General features: G+C 36.7%; 1 protein-coding gene across 1 annotated transcript in view; it reads left to right on the plus strand.

Annotated features, from left to right (window-relative positions):
• Positions 1-10,314: 10,314 nt before the first annotated feature.
• MECP2 (methyl-CpG binding protein 2) overlaps positions 10,315-21,675 on the plus strand; it is an 84,860-nt gene continuing 73,499 nt past the window's right edge. Inside the window, exon 1 of the mRNA XM_051968762.1 lies at positions 10,315-10,446. Within this exon, the coding sequence (XP_051824722.1) occupies positions 10,394-10,446 (53 nt within the window). The 5' untranslated portion in view covers positions 10,315-10,393. The remainder of the gene's footprint in view (positions 10,447-21,675) is intronic.

Raw genomic sequence — 21,675 nt, forward strand, 5'->3', positions numbered from 1 at the left:
ATTAAGTGTCTGAGGTCAAATTTGAACTCAGGTCCTCCTGACTTCAAGGCTGGTCCTCTATCCACTATGCCATCTAGTTGCCCCTCCCCCCCTTTTTTTTTCCGCTGAGACAATTGGGGTTAAGTGACTTGCCTAGGGTCACACAGATAGGAAGTGTTAAGTGTCTGAGGTCAAATTTGAACTCAAGTCCTCCTGAGTATCGTATAGCAAAAATAGATTTAAATAAAAGGAATAAAGCAGGGAAGCTACACTTTGCCTAATGAAGCAATATAAATTATAATGAAGTAGTAGCAATATTAAATATATATATATATATACATATATATATATATCAAATGACCTAGAATCCAAATTCTTAAAGAAAAAGTTAAATAAGTTATAGGAGAAAATAGATGGTAAAACTATACGAGTGAGGGAGGGACCTCAACTTTTCCCTCTCAGAACTAGATAAATTTAACTAAATAAATAAGAAGTTTAGGAGATGAACAGCCTTTTTAAAAAGTTAGATATGGTAGACATCTGAAGAAAATTTAATGGAAACAGAAAGGAGTATGCCTTTTTTCCCCACTGTATATGATACCTTCACAAAAACTAACCATGTATTAGGGCAGAAAAATTTCATATACAAATGCAAAAAAGCAGAAATATCAAATATATCCTTTACAGACCATAACGCAATAACATTGTATTCAATAAAGAGCCATGGAAACATATTAAAAATTATTTGGAAACTAATAATCTAATCCTAAACATTGAATGGGTCAAACAACAAATTATAGGAAAAAATCAATAATTTCATGAAAGAGAATGACAATGAGACAAATAGCAAAATGTATGGGATTCTGCCAAAGCAGAACTCAATATAAATTTGTCTCTCTAAATGCTTACATAAATAAAATAGAGAAAGAGCAGAGCAACTAATTAAGCATGCGACTAAAAAAACCCAACAAATTAAAAATCCCCAATTAAACACCAAATTGGAAATAAAAAGGGAGATTAATAAAAATGAAAGTAAGAGAATCAACTAATAAGTAAAATGAGTAAAAGGAGGAGTTGATTTTTATGGAGAAAAAAACAATAAAATAGATAATACCTTGGTTATTTTGACTTTTTTTAAAAAGAAAGAAGAAAACTAAATTACCAGTATCAAAAATGAAAAGGGTGAAGACCATCAATGAAGATGAAATTAAAGCAATTTTAGGATCTATGTTGCCAATTATGTGCCAATAAAACTAACCATTTAAGTAAACTTAAGGAATATATACAAAATCTAAATTGCCCAGATTAACAAAAGAGGGTTTAGAATATTTTTTAAAACTCTGTCTTTGAAAACAAGTCATAAATGAGCTGCCTTTTTAAAAAGTCCCCAAAACTAGATGAATTCCCAAGTGAAATCTACCAAATATTTCAAAAACAATTAATTCCAATACCATATATTTATTTAGAAAAAATGGCAAAGAATAATTTCTACCAAATTCTTTTTATGAAACAAATATATGGTACCTAAACCACGGAGAACAAAAACAGAGAAAGAAAACTACAGACCAATTTCCCTAAGGAATAGCAATGCAAAAATTTTAAGCAAAATTCTAGCAAGAAAATTACAAAAATGTTATCATAAAGATTGTACCCTATGATAGGTGGGATTTATACCAAGAATGCAAGGCTGGTTCAATATTAGGAAACTTAATCAGCATGATTGAATCAAAATCAATAGCAAAAAAACAACAAAAATCACATGATTATCTCAATAGATGCAGAAAAGGTTTTTGATCAAATGCAACGTTCATTCTTATTTAAAAATCTAGATGATGTACTTCAAAAATCCTAGATTCAACAAAAAGCTAGTTTAAAGAATTAACAATTTTTGCAAAATAAGAGGATATAAAATAAACCCACATAAATCACTAAATTTCATATATCACCAACAAAACCCTGCAAGAAGAAATATTAAGAAAAACCCAAGAACTACCTGAACCTAATTATAAAACATTTTCTATACAAATGAAGTCAGATTCAAATACCTGGAGAAATACTTATTGTTCATGGTTGGGCAAATAAAATTCATTGATCTAGAAAAAATAATAAAATGCATTTGGAAGAACAAAATGTCAAGAATATCAAAAGATATAATGAAAAGTGTAAAGGAAAGAGGTTTAGCAGTTCTAGATCTTAAACTATATTATAAGGCAATAAGGCTGGTACTAGCTACCAAATAAAATGATGGATCGGTGGAACAAGGTAGAAACATAATAGTAAATGATTTTAGTAACATCGTATTTGACAACTGTAAAAATGTAAGTTTTGGGGATAAGAATTCACTATTTGATAAAAATTGTTGGGAAAACTGAAAAACAGTGGCAGAAATTGAGTACAGAATACTATCTTACACCATTTATTAAGTTAAGGTCAAAATGGAGAGAGCATAAATAAAATTAGAAAAACATGAAACATATTCCCTATCAGACTTTTGGATTAGTGAAGAATTTACAAATATAAATAAGAGAAAGAGAGCATTAATTATGAGATGTAAGATGAATAATTTTATTACATTAAATTTAAAGGCTTTTATAGAAATAAAATTAATATAGCCAAGATTAGAAAGAAAGCAGAAAAATTGTAGGAAAATTTTTACAGTTTCTCAGAATAAGGTCTCATACTCCAAATATATAGAGAATCTTGTCAAAAATTATAAGAATATGTCATTCTCCGATTGACAAATGATCAAAGTATATGAACATGTAGTTTTGGGGTAAAGAAATCAAAACCATGTATAGTCATATAAAAATCCTCTAAATTATTATTGATTACAAAAATGCAAATTAACATAACTCTGAGATATCATCTCCCCCTATCAGATCGACTAAAAAGATAGAAGGAGGAAATGACAAATATTGGAGAGGTTGTAGAAAAATTGAGACACTAATACACTGTTAGTGAAACTATTAGTAAAACATTTTAGAGAACAATCTGGAATTATCACCAAAGAATTCTAAAACAATGTATACCCTTTGAACCAGCAATACCACTATTAGGTCTATTTTCCAAGGAGATCAGAAAAAAAGGGAAAAGAACCTATGTGTTCTAAAATATTTGTAGCAGCTCTCTCTATAGTGACAAAGAACTGGAAATTGAGGAGAGGTCCATCAACTGGATAATAGCTAAACAAGTTGTGATATATGATTGTGAAGGAATACTACTATGCGATAAGAAATGATGATGGGAGGATGGCTTCAGGAAAACATAGGAAGACTTGCATGTAATAATTAAGAGTGAAGAGAACCAAGAGAACATTTTATACAGTAACAGAAATATTATTCAAAGAATAACTATGAACAAAGAATAACCAAGTTAATCTGAGTATTATAAATCTCAAATCAACTATAAAGGACCTATGAAGGAAGATGCTTTCCACCTTCAGAGAAATAACTGATAAATAGAATTATGCACAGGATGGTTTTACATATACACCCATATATATATGTGTGTGTGTGTGTGTGTGTATGTTAAATAGTGCTTTTTTCCAGCATGAGGTGGGAAGGGAGGGAAACAGTTCAGAACTTAAAATGTGACAGAAAAAAATTAAAAATAAATATATAAAATAAAATAAAACTGTATAAAGTATAGGAATAAAGGGAACTTTCCTTAAAATCTTAAGTAGCATCTATCTAAAACCATCAGTAAGCATTATGTGTAATAGAGTTAAGATAAAAGACTTCACAATAAGATCAGGGGTGAAGCAACTCACCTAAATCATCAGCATTTCTATATATCACCAACAACATCCAGCAGAAAGAGAAGAAAGAGAAATTCCATTTAAAATCACTGCAGATAAAATAAAATACTTAAAAGTCTACCTGCCAAAATTCACCCAGAAGCTATATGAACATAATTACAAAACATTTTTCATACAAATAATCACATCTAAAAAAAACTGGAGAAATATCAATTGTTTGTGGATAGGCCAAACCAATATAATAAAAATGACAATTCTATCTAAAATCATCTACTTAGTCAGTGCAATCAAATCACCAAAACTGCCAAATTACCAAAAATTATTTTAGACAGCTAGAAAAAAATTATAACAAAATACATCTGGAAGAAAAAAGTGTAAGAATATTGAGGGAATCATTATTTTTTAAATGTGAAGGAAGTTACTCAGCAGTATCAGATCTCAAATTTAATCAAAGTGATAATCATCAAAACAATTTGGTACTGCCTAAGAAATAGATTAGTAGATCAGTAAAATAGATTAGGTACAGAATACACAGTAATAAATTACGATAATAATCTGGTGTTTGACAAACCCAAAGATCCAAGCTTTTGAGACAAGAATTCAGTATCTTATAAAAATCACTGGGAAAATGGGAAAGTAGTTTTGCAGTTTGACAGAAAACTAGGTATACAACAATATCTCACACAGTGTAGCAAGATAAAGTCAAAATGGGTTCTTGAAGTATGATATCATAAGCAAACTAGGGGAACATGAAAGATTTTAGCCATTAGATTTATGGATAAAGGAAGATTTTCTGACCAAACAAAAGACAGGATGTAAAACTGATCATTTTTATTATATTAAATTTAAAAGGTTTTGCACAAACAAAACCAGTGTAGTCAAGATTAGAAAGAAAATAGAAAACTGATGAGTAGGAGTGGGACTTGACATCATGTGTCTCTGATAAAAGCCTCATTTTTTTAAATATAGAGAAAACTGAGTCAAATTTATAAGAATACAAGTTATTCTCAAATTGATAAATGATCAAAGGATATGAATAGGCAGTTTTCAGTGAAGAAATCAAAGCTATCTATAACCATACGAAAAAGTGTTCTAAAGCACTATTGATTAGAGAAATGCAAATTAAAACAACTGTAGGTACCACCTCACACCCATCGGTTTGAATAATATGACAGAAAAGAAAAATGACAAATAATGGGGAGGATGTAGAAAAATGAGACACGAATGCACTGTTGGAGTTGTGGCTAAACCAACTATTTTGATAATCAACATGTAACTATGCCCAAAAAGCTATAAAACTACACACTACAGAACCTTAGACCCAGCAATACCACTACTAGGTCTGTATCTCAAAGAGATCAAAGGAAAAGGAAAAGGATTCCTATGTGCAAAAATATTTATAGCAGATCTTTTTGTAGTTGCAAAGAATTGGATTTTTGAGGGGATGCCTGCCTATCAATTGGGGAATGGCTAAACAAGTGGTGGCATAAGAAAGTAATGAAATACTATTGTGCTATTAGAAATGATGAGCAGGCAAATTTCAGAAACACCTGGAAGGAGTTATATGAACTCATGCTGAGTGAAGTGAGCAGAATCAGAAGAACATTGTACATAGTAATAACAAGATCGTGCTATGATCAACTTTGATAGACTTAGCTCTTTTCAGCAATATAATGATCTAAGACAATCCCAAAAGTCTCATGATAGAAAATGCCATCCATCACCGGAGAAACTATGGAGTCTGAATGTATGTCAAAGTTTACTATTTTTCATTTTTTGGGGGTTTTTTTTGTGACTTTTCCCTTTTGTTCTTTTTCTTTTTTTCACAACATGACAAATGTGGAAATATATTCAACATGTTCAGACGTATTATCAGATCAAACCTATATCAGACGCCTGCCATTTTGAGCAGGGGGATGATATGGAAGAAGGAAAATAAAACTTAAAATCTTATAAAAATGAATGCTAAAAAATTATCTTTATGTGTAATTAAAAAAAAATTGTTCACTAATTTGTTTAAATGAGCCAGTTGATTTTAGAAAGATATGGAAAGAACTGAATGAAATAATGAAGAGTGAATGAAATAATATGAATGAAATAATAATGAAATGAACAGAACCAAGAGGACATTGTATACATTAATAGCAAAGTCGCTCAAAGAATAACTGTGAACGACTAAGTGATTCTAGTATTATAAATCTTCAAATCAACTACAAAAGACCTATGAAGGAAGATGCTTTCCACCTCAAAAACAGGAACTGATAAATAGAAATATGCATAGTATGGTTTTACCTATGGATCTGTGTTAAATAGTGTCCTTCTCTATTGCAGGATAGGGAGGGAGGGAGACAGTTTGAAACTTAAAATGTAACAAAAAATAAGTTAAATTAAAAATAATGTGATGTGAAAAAAAAGAAACAAGTGCAAAGATTTTATGAGTCCAATGACATTTACTTCCATGGGTATGACACCAGATCTCAGTCTGTCTCTGTTTCTCTTTCTCTCCCCTTCCTCTATCTGTCTCCAAAGCCCCATCCAATCTGTTACCAAAGCCTGTCGATTTTACCTTCCTAATATCTCCCTTTTTCTTCTCTGATGCTTCAACCACCCTGGTCGAGATTTTCATCACCTCACACCTGGACTACAACAATAGTCGGTGAATGAATTTGCCTACTTCAAGTGATTTATCTCTGGAAACTGAGTGGATGCTTATCTATAAGAAATGAAGAGTAGAATGATTTCAGAAAAGCCTGGGAAGACTTACACAGACTGACGCTAAGTGAAGCAGAACTGAGAGAATATTGCACACAGTAACAAGATGATGTGAAGATCAACTGTGATGGACTTGGCTCTTCTCAACAATGCAATGACTCAAAGCAATTCCAATAGACTTGGAATGGAAAATGCCATCTGCATCCAGAGAGAGAACTATGGATACTGAATATGGATCAAAGCATAGTATTTTCACTTTTTGTTTGCTTTTTTCTCATAGTTTTGGGGTTTTTTCCCCTTTTGGTCTGATTTTTCTTGTACAACATGATAAATATGGAAATATGTTTAAAAGGATTGCACATATTTAACCTATATCAAATTGCTTGCTGTCTTGGGGAGGAAGGAGGGAAGGGAGGGAGAGAGAAATATTTGGAATACAAAGTCTTATAAAAATGAATGTTGAAAACAATCTTCACATGTATTTGGAAAATGAAATATGATTGAAAATTTGCAATCTTCTTACACCTTTCTCATATAGGAAACCTTTTTCCATTTCCCTTTAATTCTAGTACCTTCTCTTTTGATTATTTCTTATTTATCCTAGATATAACTTGTTTGTACATGTTTGTTTATATGTCTCCCCCATTAAAATGTAAGCTCCTTGAGGGTAGGGCATCTTTATTTTTTGAATTCAATAACATTTTATTTTTCCAATTACATGTAAAGATAGTTTTCAACATTCATTTTTTATTAAAGCGTTTTATTTTCAAAACATATGCATGGATAATTTTTTTCAACATCGACTCTCGCAAAAACCATGTTCAAAATTCATTTTTGCAAGATTTTGAGTTACAAACCTTTTCTTCCTCCCTCCCTGACCTACCTCCTCCCCAAGATAGCAAGCTATCTGATAAGAGTTATATATGTACAATCATTTTAAATAGAATTCCATATTAGTTGTTTTTTGAAAGAAAAATCATAACAAAAGGGAAAACCATCAGAAAGAAAAAGCAAACAAACAAACAAACAAACATAAAGGTGAAAATAGTATGCTTTGATCTCTATTCAGTCTCCATGGTTCTCTCTCTGGATGCAGATGGCACTCTCCATCCCAAAGTCTATGGAACTGTTTTGAATCAATGTATTGCTGAGAAGAGCCAAATACACCATAATCATCACATAATCTGGGCAAGGCATCTTTTTTCCTCAGTTATCCAGTCAAGAAAGATTTATTACCTGCCCATTATGGGCCAGTAGCAGTGATAAACTGATGAGCTACAAAGAGAGGCAAAAACATCCCCTGCCTTTGAGGAGCTTCCAGTCTAGCTCATATATAAGTATATTCAAAGAAATAAGGGACCATACTAGTGATTTCATTGGTATGTGGCAGTTGTTCTTAAAGTGTTATCAGGGGGTCTTCAAGGTCAAAACTATTTTCCTAATACTACTAAGGTGTTTACTTTCTATCCTGATAAATAACAATGGATTATAACTCACATAAACAGTGTCGTCTTCAATAATTTTTAAGAATGTAAAATTGACCTGAGTCTAAAATGTTTGAGAACCACTCCTACAGGTAACTCCAGAGTAAGTAAAATCTTTCTATCAATTCTGGTTGGAACTTTCTTTGCAAATAAATTACAGAAAGATTACTAGAACACTAAGAGGTCAGGTGATTTTCCTTGGGGTCACATATCCATTATGTGTCAGAAGTGGGGTTTAAAGTTGGATGTCTACAGCTCGGAGATCCACTCTCTTTGTACCACGTTGCCTCTTGTTTATTCAAAAAAAAAAAAAATACGACATACTTTTTAAAAACTACCAAATACTTGTTTTTGTCTCCTACCCCACCTCACTCCACATTGAAAAAGAACAAACAAATAAAACAAAAAGAACAACTAAACTCTTGGAACAAATACAGGCTATCCTCAAAGACTTAGTCTTATTAAATACCTTAAAATGTTACTAACACTTTGGGGAACACCACGTATGCACAGACAAGCTAAACCAATTCTTACCCTGGTCACATGCACAAATGTCTCTCTCATTCTGTTTCGAATATAAGATGCATTTGGAACTGGAGGGATCAGCAGTGACCTCCCTACTCAGTCTGTAGTCAGTTCAGCTGGTCCTGAGGCTTACAGACCATAGCTGGGTCCATACTTAAAGCTTTTCTTCCCTGGAAGGAAGAATCTGGGCTTTTCTGGGCATGACAATGGTGTGGACCATCCGAAAATGGTCCTGTTAATATTTCCAGTTTGATTATTGTTAAGTTGTGTCCAACTCTTCGCGACTCCGATACCGTAGTGGTTTTGTCATTTCCTTCTCCAACTCTTTAAAGTTGAGGAAATGGAGGCAAACAGGATGAAGTGACTCGCCCAGAATCACACAACTAGGAAGTTCTGAGGCTGGATTTAAACTCAGGTCTTCCAGACTCCAGACTATCCACTGTACCATCTAGTTCCTCTGTAATATTCCCGATGGCATCATTATTTAACCTGTGGGGGGAAGCCCAGGGCTGGCTCATTTGCTAAAGATTTTCTCAGAGGGAAATACAGTGTCATTTAGGAATTTTCAGGAAGACTTGCATTCAAATGCTGCCTGACTAAGTGGAATCCTGGACAGATCATTTAGCCTTTCTCAGCGTGTTTCCTAGGTGAGATACTATTAGTCCATAATTCCAAGTTTTGTGAGAATCAAAGGAGAAAAAAGTGGTGTTTTGTGGACCTTAAAGCTCATTGTCATTAGGAAATAGAACTTGAGCTGAACCTTGAAAGAGTCTGGGGTTCTAAGACGGGAAGATAAAGATAAAACATTCCCGTTGGGGAAACAGGAAGTCTACCAGTATGGGAATGTCATTGGCAATCAAGTCTAGATTGCCTGTATCCAAGAGCAACGTGCCCTAAGATCCACAGTGTAAGGCTGGCGTGTCAGCTCACATTTATATAACGCTTACTCCGTATGTGCCAGGCACTGTGCTAGGGGCTTTACAACGGTGATCGGTGGAGATCGGTGCTTTGTTATTATCCCTGTTCTACAGAGGATGAAAATAAACGACTTACCCAAGGTCATACAGCTAAGACGTATTTGACTCCAGATCCATTGCTTTACCCACCAGCTGCTCCGTTAACTTTGAGGAGCCTTTGTGTATGCTACCCTGGTCCTGTGACTAAAGCCCATTTTCGGAATAAATGCAGCTGATGTGGCCTGATTCTTATGGCCATGTTTATTCGGCCCCGCAGTGGTGCGAAGCGGGGTGGGGGAGGGGACGGGGGAGGGTACCTTGAAGCCATAGCCTTGCTCTTGAGGTTCCCTTCTCTAAAGGTATGGGTGGACACAAATGAATGAGTGCAAAGTGCGTGTTGGATGGCTATTCGTGCACGTACGTGTGTATGTGACCGGTAGACATTAGCCGGTTTATAAAAGGGCCAAATGGATAATCCTTAGACGATTTAGCAGATAAAACATCAGACTGTTAAAAGCCTTAACATTCAAATCCCACCCACTAGCCCACCCCAAATGTTTTGCCACGACCACTTTCCTGAACCGACAGCTAAGAACGCCCAATTGGCGCAGTCCCATTAAATTGCCATCATCCAATCAGTAGTTAGGAAGGGCGTCCTCTCTCCTCCACCTGGTCGGCAATTGACAGAAACTTCAGCCAATTCATGGAGTAGCTACTAGTACTCCAGCCCTCTTAGCTGACTCCGTAGCCAATCATCCACGAGTTTTTGGAATGACGTCTCCGCTGTCCAATCAAAAACTATCCTGGGTAGAGCCGCCCAGACCGAGAGTTAAGGGCCCGGTAGTGATGGGTGAGGGAAGCTAGAGGGATAGGAGGGCGTGGCGTGGCTAAGACGTGGGGCGGCGCGCGCGCTCCCAGGTTGTCGGCGGCGCGCGCGCACCCTCCTCATCTAGAGTCCTGTGGTAAAAGCCGTTCGGAAAATGGCCGCCGCCGCCGCGCTGAGCGGAGGAGGAGGAGGCGAGGAGGACAGACTGTGAGTGGCGCCGCTGTGGCCGCGGGCGGGGGCCCCTCCGCGGAGAGGAGGCAGCGCGGGCGGGGGCCGCGGGGTCGGGGAGGCGAGCCGGGCCGGGCTGGTGGATGGCGTCCCTCCTTCCCTCCCCCCTCCCTCGCTCTTGCTCCCCCCCTCCTTGGAGCCCGGGGCCCTCCGTCGGTGCCACCCCGCCTCTCGCGGCGGCCGGCCTCCCGGCGCGCGTCCCAGCGCGCGCACGCTCTCCCACCCGCCTGCTTGGCCCCGGCTAGGCGCTCGTGCGCTCCGGCCCGCTGCTGGTGGGCCTGGAGCACCGCACCGCGCCGCGCAGTCCTCTGCTCTCGCGCCGTGGCCGCGCGCTCCTGCCTGGCCTGTCTGCCCGCCCCCTCCCTGCCCTGCTCGGACTCATGCACGCGCGCGCGCTCCCCCATCCATCCTTCCCTTCCCCTCCCCTCCTCCCCTGTTTTCTCTCCCCCCTCATTCCCGTTGTCTCTTGTCCCCTCATTTCTTCTTCCCATCCCCCATTACTTCTCCCCCCCCTTCATTTCTTCTCTCCACCCCCCCCATTTCTTCTCCCCCATCTCTGACTTTCCCCCTCCCCCCCGTCACTTTGGCCCCTCCTCTTCCGCGCCTGCGTAGTAGCCCTACTCCCCGGCGAAAGAGTGCGCCACAGCAGTTCCATCTCCCTCCCTTCCCCTCTTCTTGCCTCTTCTGCTGCCCTGTTAACTCCTGTTTTGTTTTTTGTTTTTTTCCCCCGTCCCCCACATCCTTGGCAGTCCCCACAGGGTTATCAGTTCTCCTCCTCCCCTCCCCCGTGGCAGGAAGAGGGAGGTGGGAATTACTGCCCACCCCATAGGGAGGAATGTACATTGTGTCCCTTCTGCCCCACAGCCATTTCTAATAGAAGCAGTGCGGGAAGTATCACCATTTCTGTTACTTGCAGCCAAGGGGACTCTTTGGTGAAGAGCCTCCCATCGTCTTCTTGGGTGATGTCTGAATTTATGGCTGTTGGAGTATGGTATGCATATCTCACATCCCTCTCCCACCATCCAAAATTTTCCAGTTACATAAAAGTGATGGGCTGTACCCTACGTAGCCCTGAGTTCGAATTGTTCCTTTGGAGCAATCACAGGCAGGACAATGGGTATTCTTGAGTCTGATGCACTGTCTACCTTCAGTTTCCTTCAGCTTTATTTTGTTCCTAGTTTGGATCCTCAAACCGAAACTCATTTCAAATTTCCAAAGTATACGTAACAATCAGAATCTTCATAGGTGACACTTGGCCTGAGTGATTATAAACTTCTTAACAAAACCAGGTGACTCTGCCTGGTTTTACGTTTCAGTTGAAAATGTACAGCTTTCCACTGAAGACTTAAGGAGAGTGAGAAGAATTTGAAAAGATGTATCTCCTCCAAGTGACCATTTATGAAATGAATACATCCAGCTAATGTAGGAAAAATAATTGCTCAAAAATGCAAGTAAAACTCAGATTTTTTTTTCTTTCACCTAATACATCAATTGTTTTTAAGATTAAGTATATAGGAGTGTAGATTGTTCACAACAAACGTATATATCGTTACAAAGGAGACAGTCTTGACTTTTTTCCATACGATATATGTAGGCGATTATTTTTTTGCTAGTGGGTTTTGGTAGTGCTGAGCCATACACACCCTTTCTGACTGGTAGCATACATAGTAGTACATGAGCAAGGGTGAGACAACTAGGTTATGAGAATTGCTGTGTATGGCTGTGGAATTAAACTTGCTCTTACTAAGCTTACCGACTTAGACTTTCTAATAGAGGAACTTTATAAGATTTAAGGATTTAATTAAGCTATGAAAATGAAACATAACCTTGCCCCTGTGGCTAATTAAATTGAACTTTTATAAGACGGCTAATACCCTCTGGGAACTATAGAACTATTTCATCTGGATCCCTTCGTTATGGTAAATACAGCAAATCAAATTCCTAGTCTTTCAAAATATGCTAGGACCCAGTAAAGACAGGGTTGACTTGTTTTTCTTTTCTGATTTTAATTCCTAATCTAGCAACCCTAGTAATTCATACATTAATGTTTCCATCAGGAACCTTTTGAAAACTTTCAAAGCCAGAAAACCAAACTAGTTGTAAAAGTGTTGCTCTTCTTGTGCTTTTGGTGTTTTGTTTTGTTTTTTTAAATCAAAACCTGGTGGATTAAAAATTGGAGAAATCATCTAATGTTTTAGACGAAGTGCTGAAAAGATTAGATGAATAAAGAGTAGAGAAGAGATTTGAACTTGATTTCTCCCACTTTAAATTCAGTGTTCTTTTTAGTATACTGTACCGACAAGTAGCCTAACAGCTGTCAACTGTCTTGGGGTTTGGGGTTGGGGATTTGGATCTGTGATTTCATTCCTATGGGAAACTCCTTGTATGGAAACTCGGTCTGTAATTTCTAGTCTCAGAGAGTTGCCTGGGCCACTGAGAGGGTAAGTGACTTGCTCAAGGTCACACAGCATGTATGTGGCAGGGGCAGTGCTTGACCACACGGCTTCCTGGCTGCAATTTGCCCTTTATCCATGAGATTATGCTGCTTCTAAATCTCTTGTTGTACAAGGCTCATTCAGATTAGTTAGAGGTATCTCTGATTTAAGAAATGGAGGAAGTTGGGTCCGTGAGCAGTAGCCTCCTGTCAGACAGTCATCTATTCTTCACACTCCTGGTCCTTTAAATAGAATAAGTATAAACTCCATCCAAAGGGGTTTCTTTGAAAAGTACATTTAACTGAATTAGTGATATAAATTAGGCATCAGAGTTCTCAGTGTCCTGATAGCTCATAGAAATGCCACTTCCTGATTTCTTTGCTAGTGTCAGTCAACTTGTCACATCTCTGAGATTATCATAGAAGTTAACAGAAAAATACAATTTTTGTTTTCACGGATTTCTTTTGCCCAAACCTAAAATGAAGTAGTTTTCGTCTCTTGTTTAGGGTTAGTGGGCTTTTGGTAGAAAGAAGCTTCTGATCTCACTTGCACACTGTTGATTAGTTGTAAAGCATGTATATTTTTCTTAAAGCTTTAATACTTTAATACCATAAAAGAGAAACATGAAAAGGAAAAACTGCAGGGGGTAAAAAATAATTTTGTAGCAGACCACTATATAATCTACGTTAAAGCTTTGTGTACTGTTTCTAATTGGAATGCTTCTCTTGGCAACTTAGCATAAAATACTGTTAGTCACTCAGGTAGAAATATCGATTCCTCTAGTTGAATCCATTCTTCAGTTTTAGCCTATCCTCTTGCTACTCGTATGTTGGGGAATCTGTCACTCTTTCATGAATTTGAGCATTGGTGAAAACCTTGTAACTGGCTTAAAACATCTCGGCACTTTGTGATCAGCCATCATGGTTAACCCTGAAGAAAGGGGCATGAAATCTTTCAGGTTGTTATTAATTAGTATCTGTTGTATGCATATTAGATGGAAGACATCATCATACTGAATCCATTTTTGAATTTTTAGAGAATGTTAAGTAAACTTTCCTCCAGACTGATAGGAACTGTAACAATCCTTCACCTTAGGTCATTTCCTCGGAATGTGAATATGTCCAAAACACTTTTTTAAAAAATTAGCTCCTTTGGCCATAGACATATAAAGGCAAGTCTTAATGTAGACCTCCAATATGATGTCAATTCAGCAGCCATTCAACTAAGCACATATATGCAAGCTACTCTACTTTATTTTGTTGTGCAGTAACAATATGGAGGGAGGGAAAGCTGCAGTAGGGGTGAGTAGATAGGTGGGGGGGTGTACACCCGTGGTCTCATCAATCTTACATTTTCCTTCCGTGCTGTGCCTCTTGTCCTTTCTCTCTTGGAAGTCCATCCCAGGGGGTCCACCCAAGGTTGAGGGTTTTTCCCTAGACCTCTTGATTTTACGTTGATACCAGTTAGGCATCTGGCTGGCTATTTATTTTCCCTGGTTTGGTCCACCAGCTCTCTGTTGGCATGAATAAAAATAATGATGATCCAAGGTAAGATGTGATGAAGAAAGGAGACTTCTGAAATTCTCTAAGAAAATATGACATAGAAGAGAACTTTTATATTTTATTTCATGCAAATCCAGGGGATAGAGATGGAATTCCTAGAGTAAGTGGCATCTGGGCCAAGCTTTGAAGGAACAAAAGGATTTAAACTGGTAAAGATGAGAAAGAAACATCTCCTAGACACATTTCAGAAATGCACAGAGGCAGGAAACAGCAGCTCAAGGGAACAGTTAACCGTCCACTTCGGCTTACAAGATGTCATCTTCTTGCTTTGGACTTAGAGCAGATGTGATTCTGAAACTGAAGAATCATCGCCTCCATCAGAGCTTTCTGTCATCCTTTCTGGTTACCAGCTCCCTATTGTAACATTGTTTGGGGTATCAGTGTTTCTTTGAAACTCGAACCTCTACCCTCCTTCAGCTTATTGTACACAGGATTTGTTGCAGTATTCTGTCTTGCTCCTTCTCTTTTGCATTTTCTGTGGAGCAAAGTTTTCACAGTGGAGGCTTAACTTGCATGAAATTCAATTAAATCAACAAGTATTTAATAATCCCTTACTGTGTACTAGGTTAGGTTCTAGGTATACATATACAAAGAATGAAACAATCCCTTGCAATTTCTTGCAAGAAATGTACTTTCTATGAAGAGACAAGAATATACACACAGGACAAATATAGTAAATAAATAGGAATATGTGTGTGTGTGTGTGTGTGTGTGTGCGCGCGCGTGTGTGTGGTTAAATGCAAGGTATTATCAGGTAGAGGGCACCAGAAACTGGGAGTTTTTTTAATGCATAAAATGGTGCCTAAACTGCCTCAGAATGGCACTGGTAGCCTCTGTTAGGCAAAGGTAAGGTGGGCTCTGATTGCATTTGAAGGATGCTGTCTTTTGGAAAGGCCCAAAAATGGGTGTGTGTATGAGCTGTAAAAGCTGGATCACAAAGTTCAGGAGGAGGGGAAATTTGGGAAGATAGGTGGTCCTGCTCTTTGCAAGTTTGTCTCATTATTGAATGGTACTGTGATGTGGGATTGCCAGGAACATCCACCTTCCATGATGACCTTTGAGCAGCTGCACCTTTTGGTAACAAGATATTTCTTGAAGGATAGCCTTGTGACTTAAAACTGCTCACACAAAACATGCAACTTGAATGTAATCAAGAACTTTATCCTTGTAGTTGTTTGCTGTTAAAGTACATATTAATTTGTTTGTATATCTATCACTACCTCTAAAGCTGGCCGTGTGCCTAGGATAATTCAGAGTTGAGCTGTCTTGTTTGCTTTGAGAGCTAGAAGTCTTTGATAGGTCTGCCTGCAAATGACATTTTGATAAATTCTTGGTTTTGACTGATTCACTTGTTTTTGGTTTTTGTTTTGTTTTTTAGCTTAAATCTGGATTAGATCAAAGACTTTTAGAGCTGGAAAGTACTTCCTTAGAGATATAGTCCGACCACAGCTTTACATGTGAAAAAAGATCCAGAGAATTTAATTCGCCAGAGATCATCTACTTAATATTTGCTTCATTTTTGTTTATCCAATTAACTGTGCCTGGATCTCCAAGCACTCTCCAGTCTTGAATATGACAGAAGGAAGCATTTTTTTCTTCCCCACTATTCTGGGGAAGTGGTGGCTTAGAATTTCTAGTCCTTTGGTGGATTAATGTGCATGTAATTGTTCCTGTGAACAGTTTCCAAAGCACATTCTGGTCCTCTTTTGTGTAAAGATAAAGGTGCAACACTTGGGTAATTCAGGGGCCCAAGAGATTAGCTATTTTTTTTTGGCATTTTGAGTCATAATAAGGAAATGAGGACGGATATCTTAGTAATATCTAAAAATACAGTTGTCCAAGCAGCCCTAGACCTCTCTTTGGTAGCTGAGCATTTTATTCAAAAACAAAAGGGAGAGGTAATAATTAACTATTCTTTTGGTTATTGCAATATAATAGTTTTTAAAGAGATCTCAGTTGTCCCTAGTAGTAGGTCAAAATATTTTCGATGATTACTCTTAATTGCCTAAGTCATCATATTTTCATTGTTGCTGATGTTTATCTTGAGTTCATTCTTTCTTAGAATGCAAAGCCCTTTTCCTTCAATTGATTCTATAGTAGTTACTTTAAATGTATTGCATAGTGCAGTCTTATACTGTTTGGAAAACAAGGTCCGATTTGTTTCTGGATTTTAAGTGTTCTTTGTGGAATGATACCTTAATCTCCACATTTAAAATATATTCCCTCCATAAATATTTCTATAGTTTGTGCCTAGAATCAGAGGACATGCCAAAGATTGCTGCTAATGTCCTGTTCCATAGTGTCAGGACTTTGATACAGGTAATAAAATGTATGATCTTGTTTTCTCTCTCTGTCTCTCTCTCTCTCTTTCTTTCTCTTTCCCCTTCCTTCTCTCTAACAAGAATGGTTATTCTTTTCATCATAGCAGTATACATATACTTGATGTTCCAATGACTTGTGGTTTGCTTCCATAGCTTCCATTTATGAAGTCACTTTTCCTGGTTTACATAGCGTTTTTCTACTTTTTTATCTTCAGAATACTCCAAGTAGCCCTGGGGAAGAAGGTTTTAAAGCACATGGGGGCTTTCAACTTACCATTTTCTTTGTTTTAGGCTCCATAAAAACACAGAATCACCAGTTCCTGCTTTGATGTGACATGTGACTCCCCAGAACACATCTTGCTTCTGTAGACCAGCTCCAGCAGGATTCCATGGTAGCTGGGATGTTAGGGCTCAGGTAAGTAACCTTCTTTTTTTTTTTTTTAGTATATGTCATGGTTTGGCCAACTGTTTTAAAAAAAAAAATGTTGTGCTACACTTGGACAGTATAAAAATACCCCAAAGACTAAAGATATAATTAACTGTGCCAAACTGCGCCATATAATAAAAAAAATTTACTTCCCTGAGCCCTGAAAGGTCAGTTTTTGTGCGGTTACTGCCTCATGGTATGTGTTAAGGAGTAAGATTAGAGCAAAAACTGGTGATCTGTAATTTGAGTTCACCTTTCAGCAGGTCAGCTAAGCTTAAAATCACCTATTGCTGAATTCTCTGACCACCTGTTACAATAGTTTAACATGTATGATAATTTTTTTAAAAATACCTTCCGTGATTTTTAGTTCATATTGTGTAGTGTGTCTTGGGGGACAGTAACTATTAGTAGTATATCCCTGTGAATGTTACTTTCTCTAGGTTCTCACCAAGCAGCAAAGGACCTAGCTATGGGGGATGCTCAGTACATGACTGCTTAGGTGGCCTTCCTGAGGTGAGAAGTGCACACAGCAGATGAGCATGTTGAGTTGAGTCAGGGAAATAAATAGAATATCTTTTGCAGTTAATGTGGCAGATAAACTGGAATTTGGTGCCTTTGGCATCATTATAAGGATTATGGGTTTTTTTGGAGGGGATAAATGGTTTCATAATGATTTCTCCATTGTGTTATTGTGCACAGCATCTCCAGTTTTAAAAAATTTAGCAGTCATGCCATTTTTCATAATTTAACAAAACATAATTTAACAAAACAAAACATTGCCCTAAATTTCTTGGGAATTTGTACACTTGGAACTCACACACCCTGTATTTTGAGGCACAGAAGATGACAGCTTCTTTTCTCTCTTCATGGTAAGTTTCCTCTGATATTTGCCAGTCCATTGAAGAGACCTTAATACAGACTTGGGACCAACCAGCATTTGAAGCCCTCCCTTCAATATCAAAGGGATATTGTTGAGATAAAATGAAATAATCATCCTAAAGTGCTTAGCACTATGCATGGCATATAGTGCCATAGTATTGTTTATTATTATTATGTATTGTTCCATCTTCTCTTAACACCTCACTATACAAATGTTGTGTTAGAGAACAAAATTTGTGCAAAGGAAAATAGACTTACATGCGGAAGAAAATGGGTAGCATTTTGTATCTTTCGAGGCCCAAATTTGGCTCTGCTTATGAGTCTTATGATTTGTAACAGTAATTCACACCATCCATTGCTATGAAATGTGATCTGAGCTTTGTTCACAGGAATTTTGTGATTCTCTTTGCTACTAGGGGTAATTGTGTGGCTTATGCTGTTTTGTCTCATAACCTGGGTCAATCAACTATAAAAGTTTGAACAAATAGATTTCCCGAGATAGGTTTTAGGATTTTTTTGTTTTGTGGTTTAAAAAGAAATTTTTTTTCTTTTAGAACAACAGGTAATGCTGATATTTTCAGGGTATCTCCTTAAGATTTTAAAAAACAATAGAAATGTTCCTAAACATGTATTGTGAATGGGAACATTTGGAAGCCCCAACTTCAAAGAACATCTATTTTTAAAATGTTACTATTGCTGGTAAGAGAATACTCTAAGGGTAGAAAACTATTACCTATCTTTAGTAAATAAATGTATAACTTTTAAAAAGTTGTAAACTGCTTTTAAAAATAATTCATAGACATTAGAAATAATTTAGAAAAACCTAAATTATCTCATCCTTATCATAATAATAACTAAAATGGCATTTTCAAATCCTGCCTTCAGAGGGTAAAGGTAGTAGTATTTGTTTAACCATTTATATACTTAAAGGGGAAAAAAGTGTTACGTGTGTAAATTTTTTTTAAATCTCCAAACCCTTTAAAATACGATGGATTCCTTTTGTTTCTTTAGTTAACTGCAACTGGAAAGCAGGCTAAGTTTATTATACTATCAGTTTTTAAGATGTGATCCTAGAAACCATGAGAGAGTTTGAAAACTAAAATTTAAATAGATAAATTAAGATTTTCTTTAGTTTCACTGGCTCTCAACAAATTCTAAGTTGAGGAAAATATGATGATGGTTCCCAATGATTTTTATAATTAAGACTCCTCCTATCTGTTAGTCTTCTTAATGTCATTGTCATTTGCAAACTTTCCGAATGCTTATCCCATGTGCATTAAAATGTTAGTGACTGTACAACTGTTCCCTTAAAGTGGTTTTTTTTTTCTGATTTACTTTAAACTTTTTTTAAAAAATGCTCATCTTATGATTGCTTTTTTAATGTTTATAATCTTTAAAGGGATTTTTTTTTTATCTTGACAGCAGAAAAGTTGATAGTGCTTTGATGATAATTCTGCTGACAGACACTGCAGTGCATGTTTTGAGTGGCCCAATAAAATATTGGTGATATTGCATGAAGGCTCTATTAATTCTGTGTCAGCTATGTAAGATTAGAATTTTTCTATTTGACACCATTTGGATCTTTTGAAATGAGGGTAACACAAATTGGTGAAGAATTTCTTAGTTCTTTACCAGCACCCTTTTCTCCATAAATACAAACTGGATCTCATCTCAGACTCAAATAGAAATTTTGTTGTTGTTGATGCCTGATTTTATTTTCAACATTCCCTTTATTACAGAAGCACAGTTTAATACCAATGGAGAGATTTCCTCTTACAATGTTTTTGAGGGGTATCTTAAACCTGAAGTATGGGCACTGTGTCTCTTTGAGTTTCATTTTGAATCAAGAGATATGCTGACTTTTTTTGTAAAATGAAGACAGTTCTTTGGCAAATAAAATTATTAGGGAATCAAATCAAAATCATGTATGAGCATCGAAGAATTGCCTAATGAAAACCCAACCTGATTTATCACTCCTGATTTAACAACAAGAACTGTTTTTTCCTTATGTTCTAAACCTCTTCCACCTTGTTTCCTAGTGCTTTCTAGAAATTTTAATAAGAAATGTTTTGATTGAAATTGAGTTAGAATCATTTTCAGAGTATTCTATTAACACTAATCTATGAACACTAACATTGAATTTTTTGACTTGCAAGGTAAATTTAATACATGTCCAAAAATGATTTAAATTACAGAAAAACCAGACAAAAATTGAAGGACATTTTGTTGAATTTATACACCTTGATCCGAGTTAGAAGAAAATAATTGGATTTCTGATCACAAAACTTTTTCTCCCACAAAAATGTTTTGTTGTTTGTTTTTTTTTTTTTTTTAACAAAAAATAATTATTTTGGTAGACTTACAGACAAGGTAACCAAATAATTGCCCTTGGATTTGAAAGTGAGCCTGTGCCAGGTTCATGTTCCTTTCAAGACTAATGCCCTAGCCATCAGACTGTGTCACTTGGGAGATGTCATTTCCTTTCTCTGATTGGTATTGCCACTAAAAGAACAACTTGAACATTTTGGTTTAGGGTAGTTGTACTTTAAGTATCTAAGTGAAATTTAATTTTTGATGATTTTAAAGCCTCAATTTCATTTGGAGCTTCTTGTGGTGACTTAAGCCTTGACAGTTGCAGTGGTGAATTGTTTTTAAATAATTTTCTCACCTATTTAGTTGTTAATTTCCAAATTTAAATATCTATGCTTGTTTTTAATATATATTTTCTAAACAGTAAAAGAAATTGGTCCACATTAAGAACTGACATCCCATAGTTTCGCTGTTTAGGATTACTTAGCAAAAAATATAAATGTCCTCGAGTGGGACAGTTTGCCTTTGACTCTCAGTAACAACAAACAGAAATAATTGTACCAAGCCTGTGATAACAGCTCTTGTGGCTCAATGTTGGGAGACTTTTTCAAGTGGTCCGTGTGACCCTATAAGGGAACAGATATGTAGCTGAAGTATTGTGTTAAATCTCAGTCAACCTCTTTCCACCAAAACTATGTTAAAGACTTTTGTTTACAAGCTTATGCTATTGTCTCAGTATTTCAGTTTCTATACACTTGCCCCTGAGACCATTTTAAGAAATGTAATTGAGAATTGAGATCTAGTTTTGCCATTCTTAATATTAGCTTTATGCTTCATTACTTAGGAAAAATTTATTATTTGGGATCTATTATACACATAAAAAAAATAAACCATTTCAAATTAGGTTATATTCTGAAAAGCAACTCTGAGAATCTTTTTTTTTTTTTTTTTTTTTTTTTTTTTGCATGGCATCCAAATCCTAATGCTTTGTCTTAAGTCAGAGGATGCTTTTTTTTTTTATAATGGCTGGCGCCACCAACTCCACCCAGAACCCGAAAATGCCATTCTAATCATTTTGTCTCTTTCATTATCTCCCAAAGTAAAGGTTCTGCACAGAGGACTTGGCTTATGATACTGTTTATGATACTCAGAGCAGAAGGTAGTAGTGCCTTCTGCTATAGCTGTAGCAGTGGCTTCCTGGCTCACAGACTCCAGTGAAGGGCCCTGTGATGAAGAAGAAAGTAGAGGGAGGTTAGGTCTGGACAACTGTAATT

Source organism: Antechinus flavipes, chromosome X (assembly GCF_016432865.1).
Source record: "Antechinus flavipes isolate AdamAnt ecotype Samford, QLD, Australia chromosome X, AdamAnt_v2, whole genome shotgun sequence".
Taxonomy (NCBI): Eukaryota; Metazoa; Chordata; class Mammalia; order Dasyuromorphia; family Dasyuridae; genus Antechinus; species Antechinus flavipes.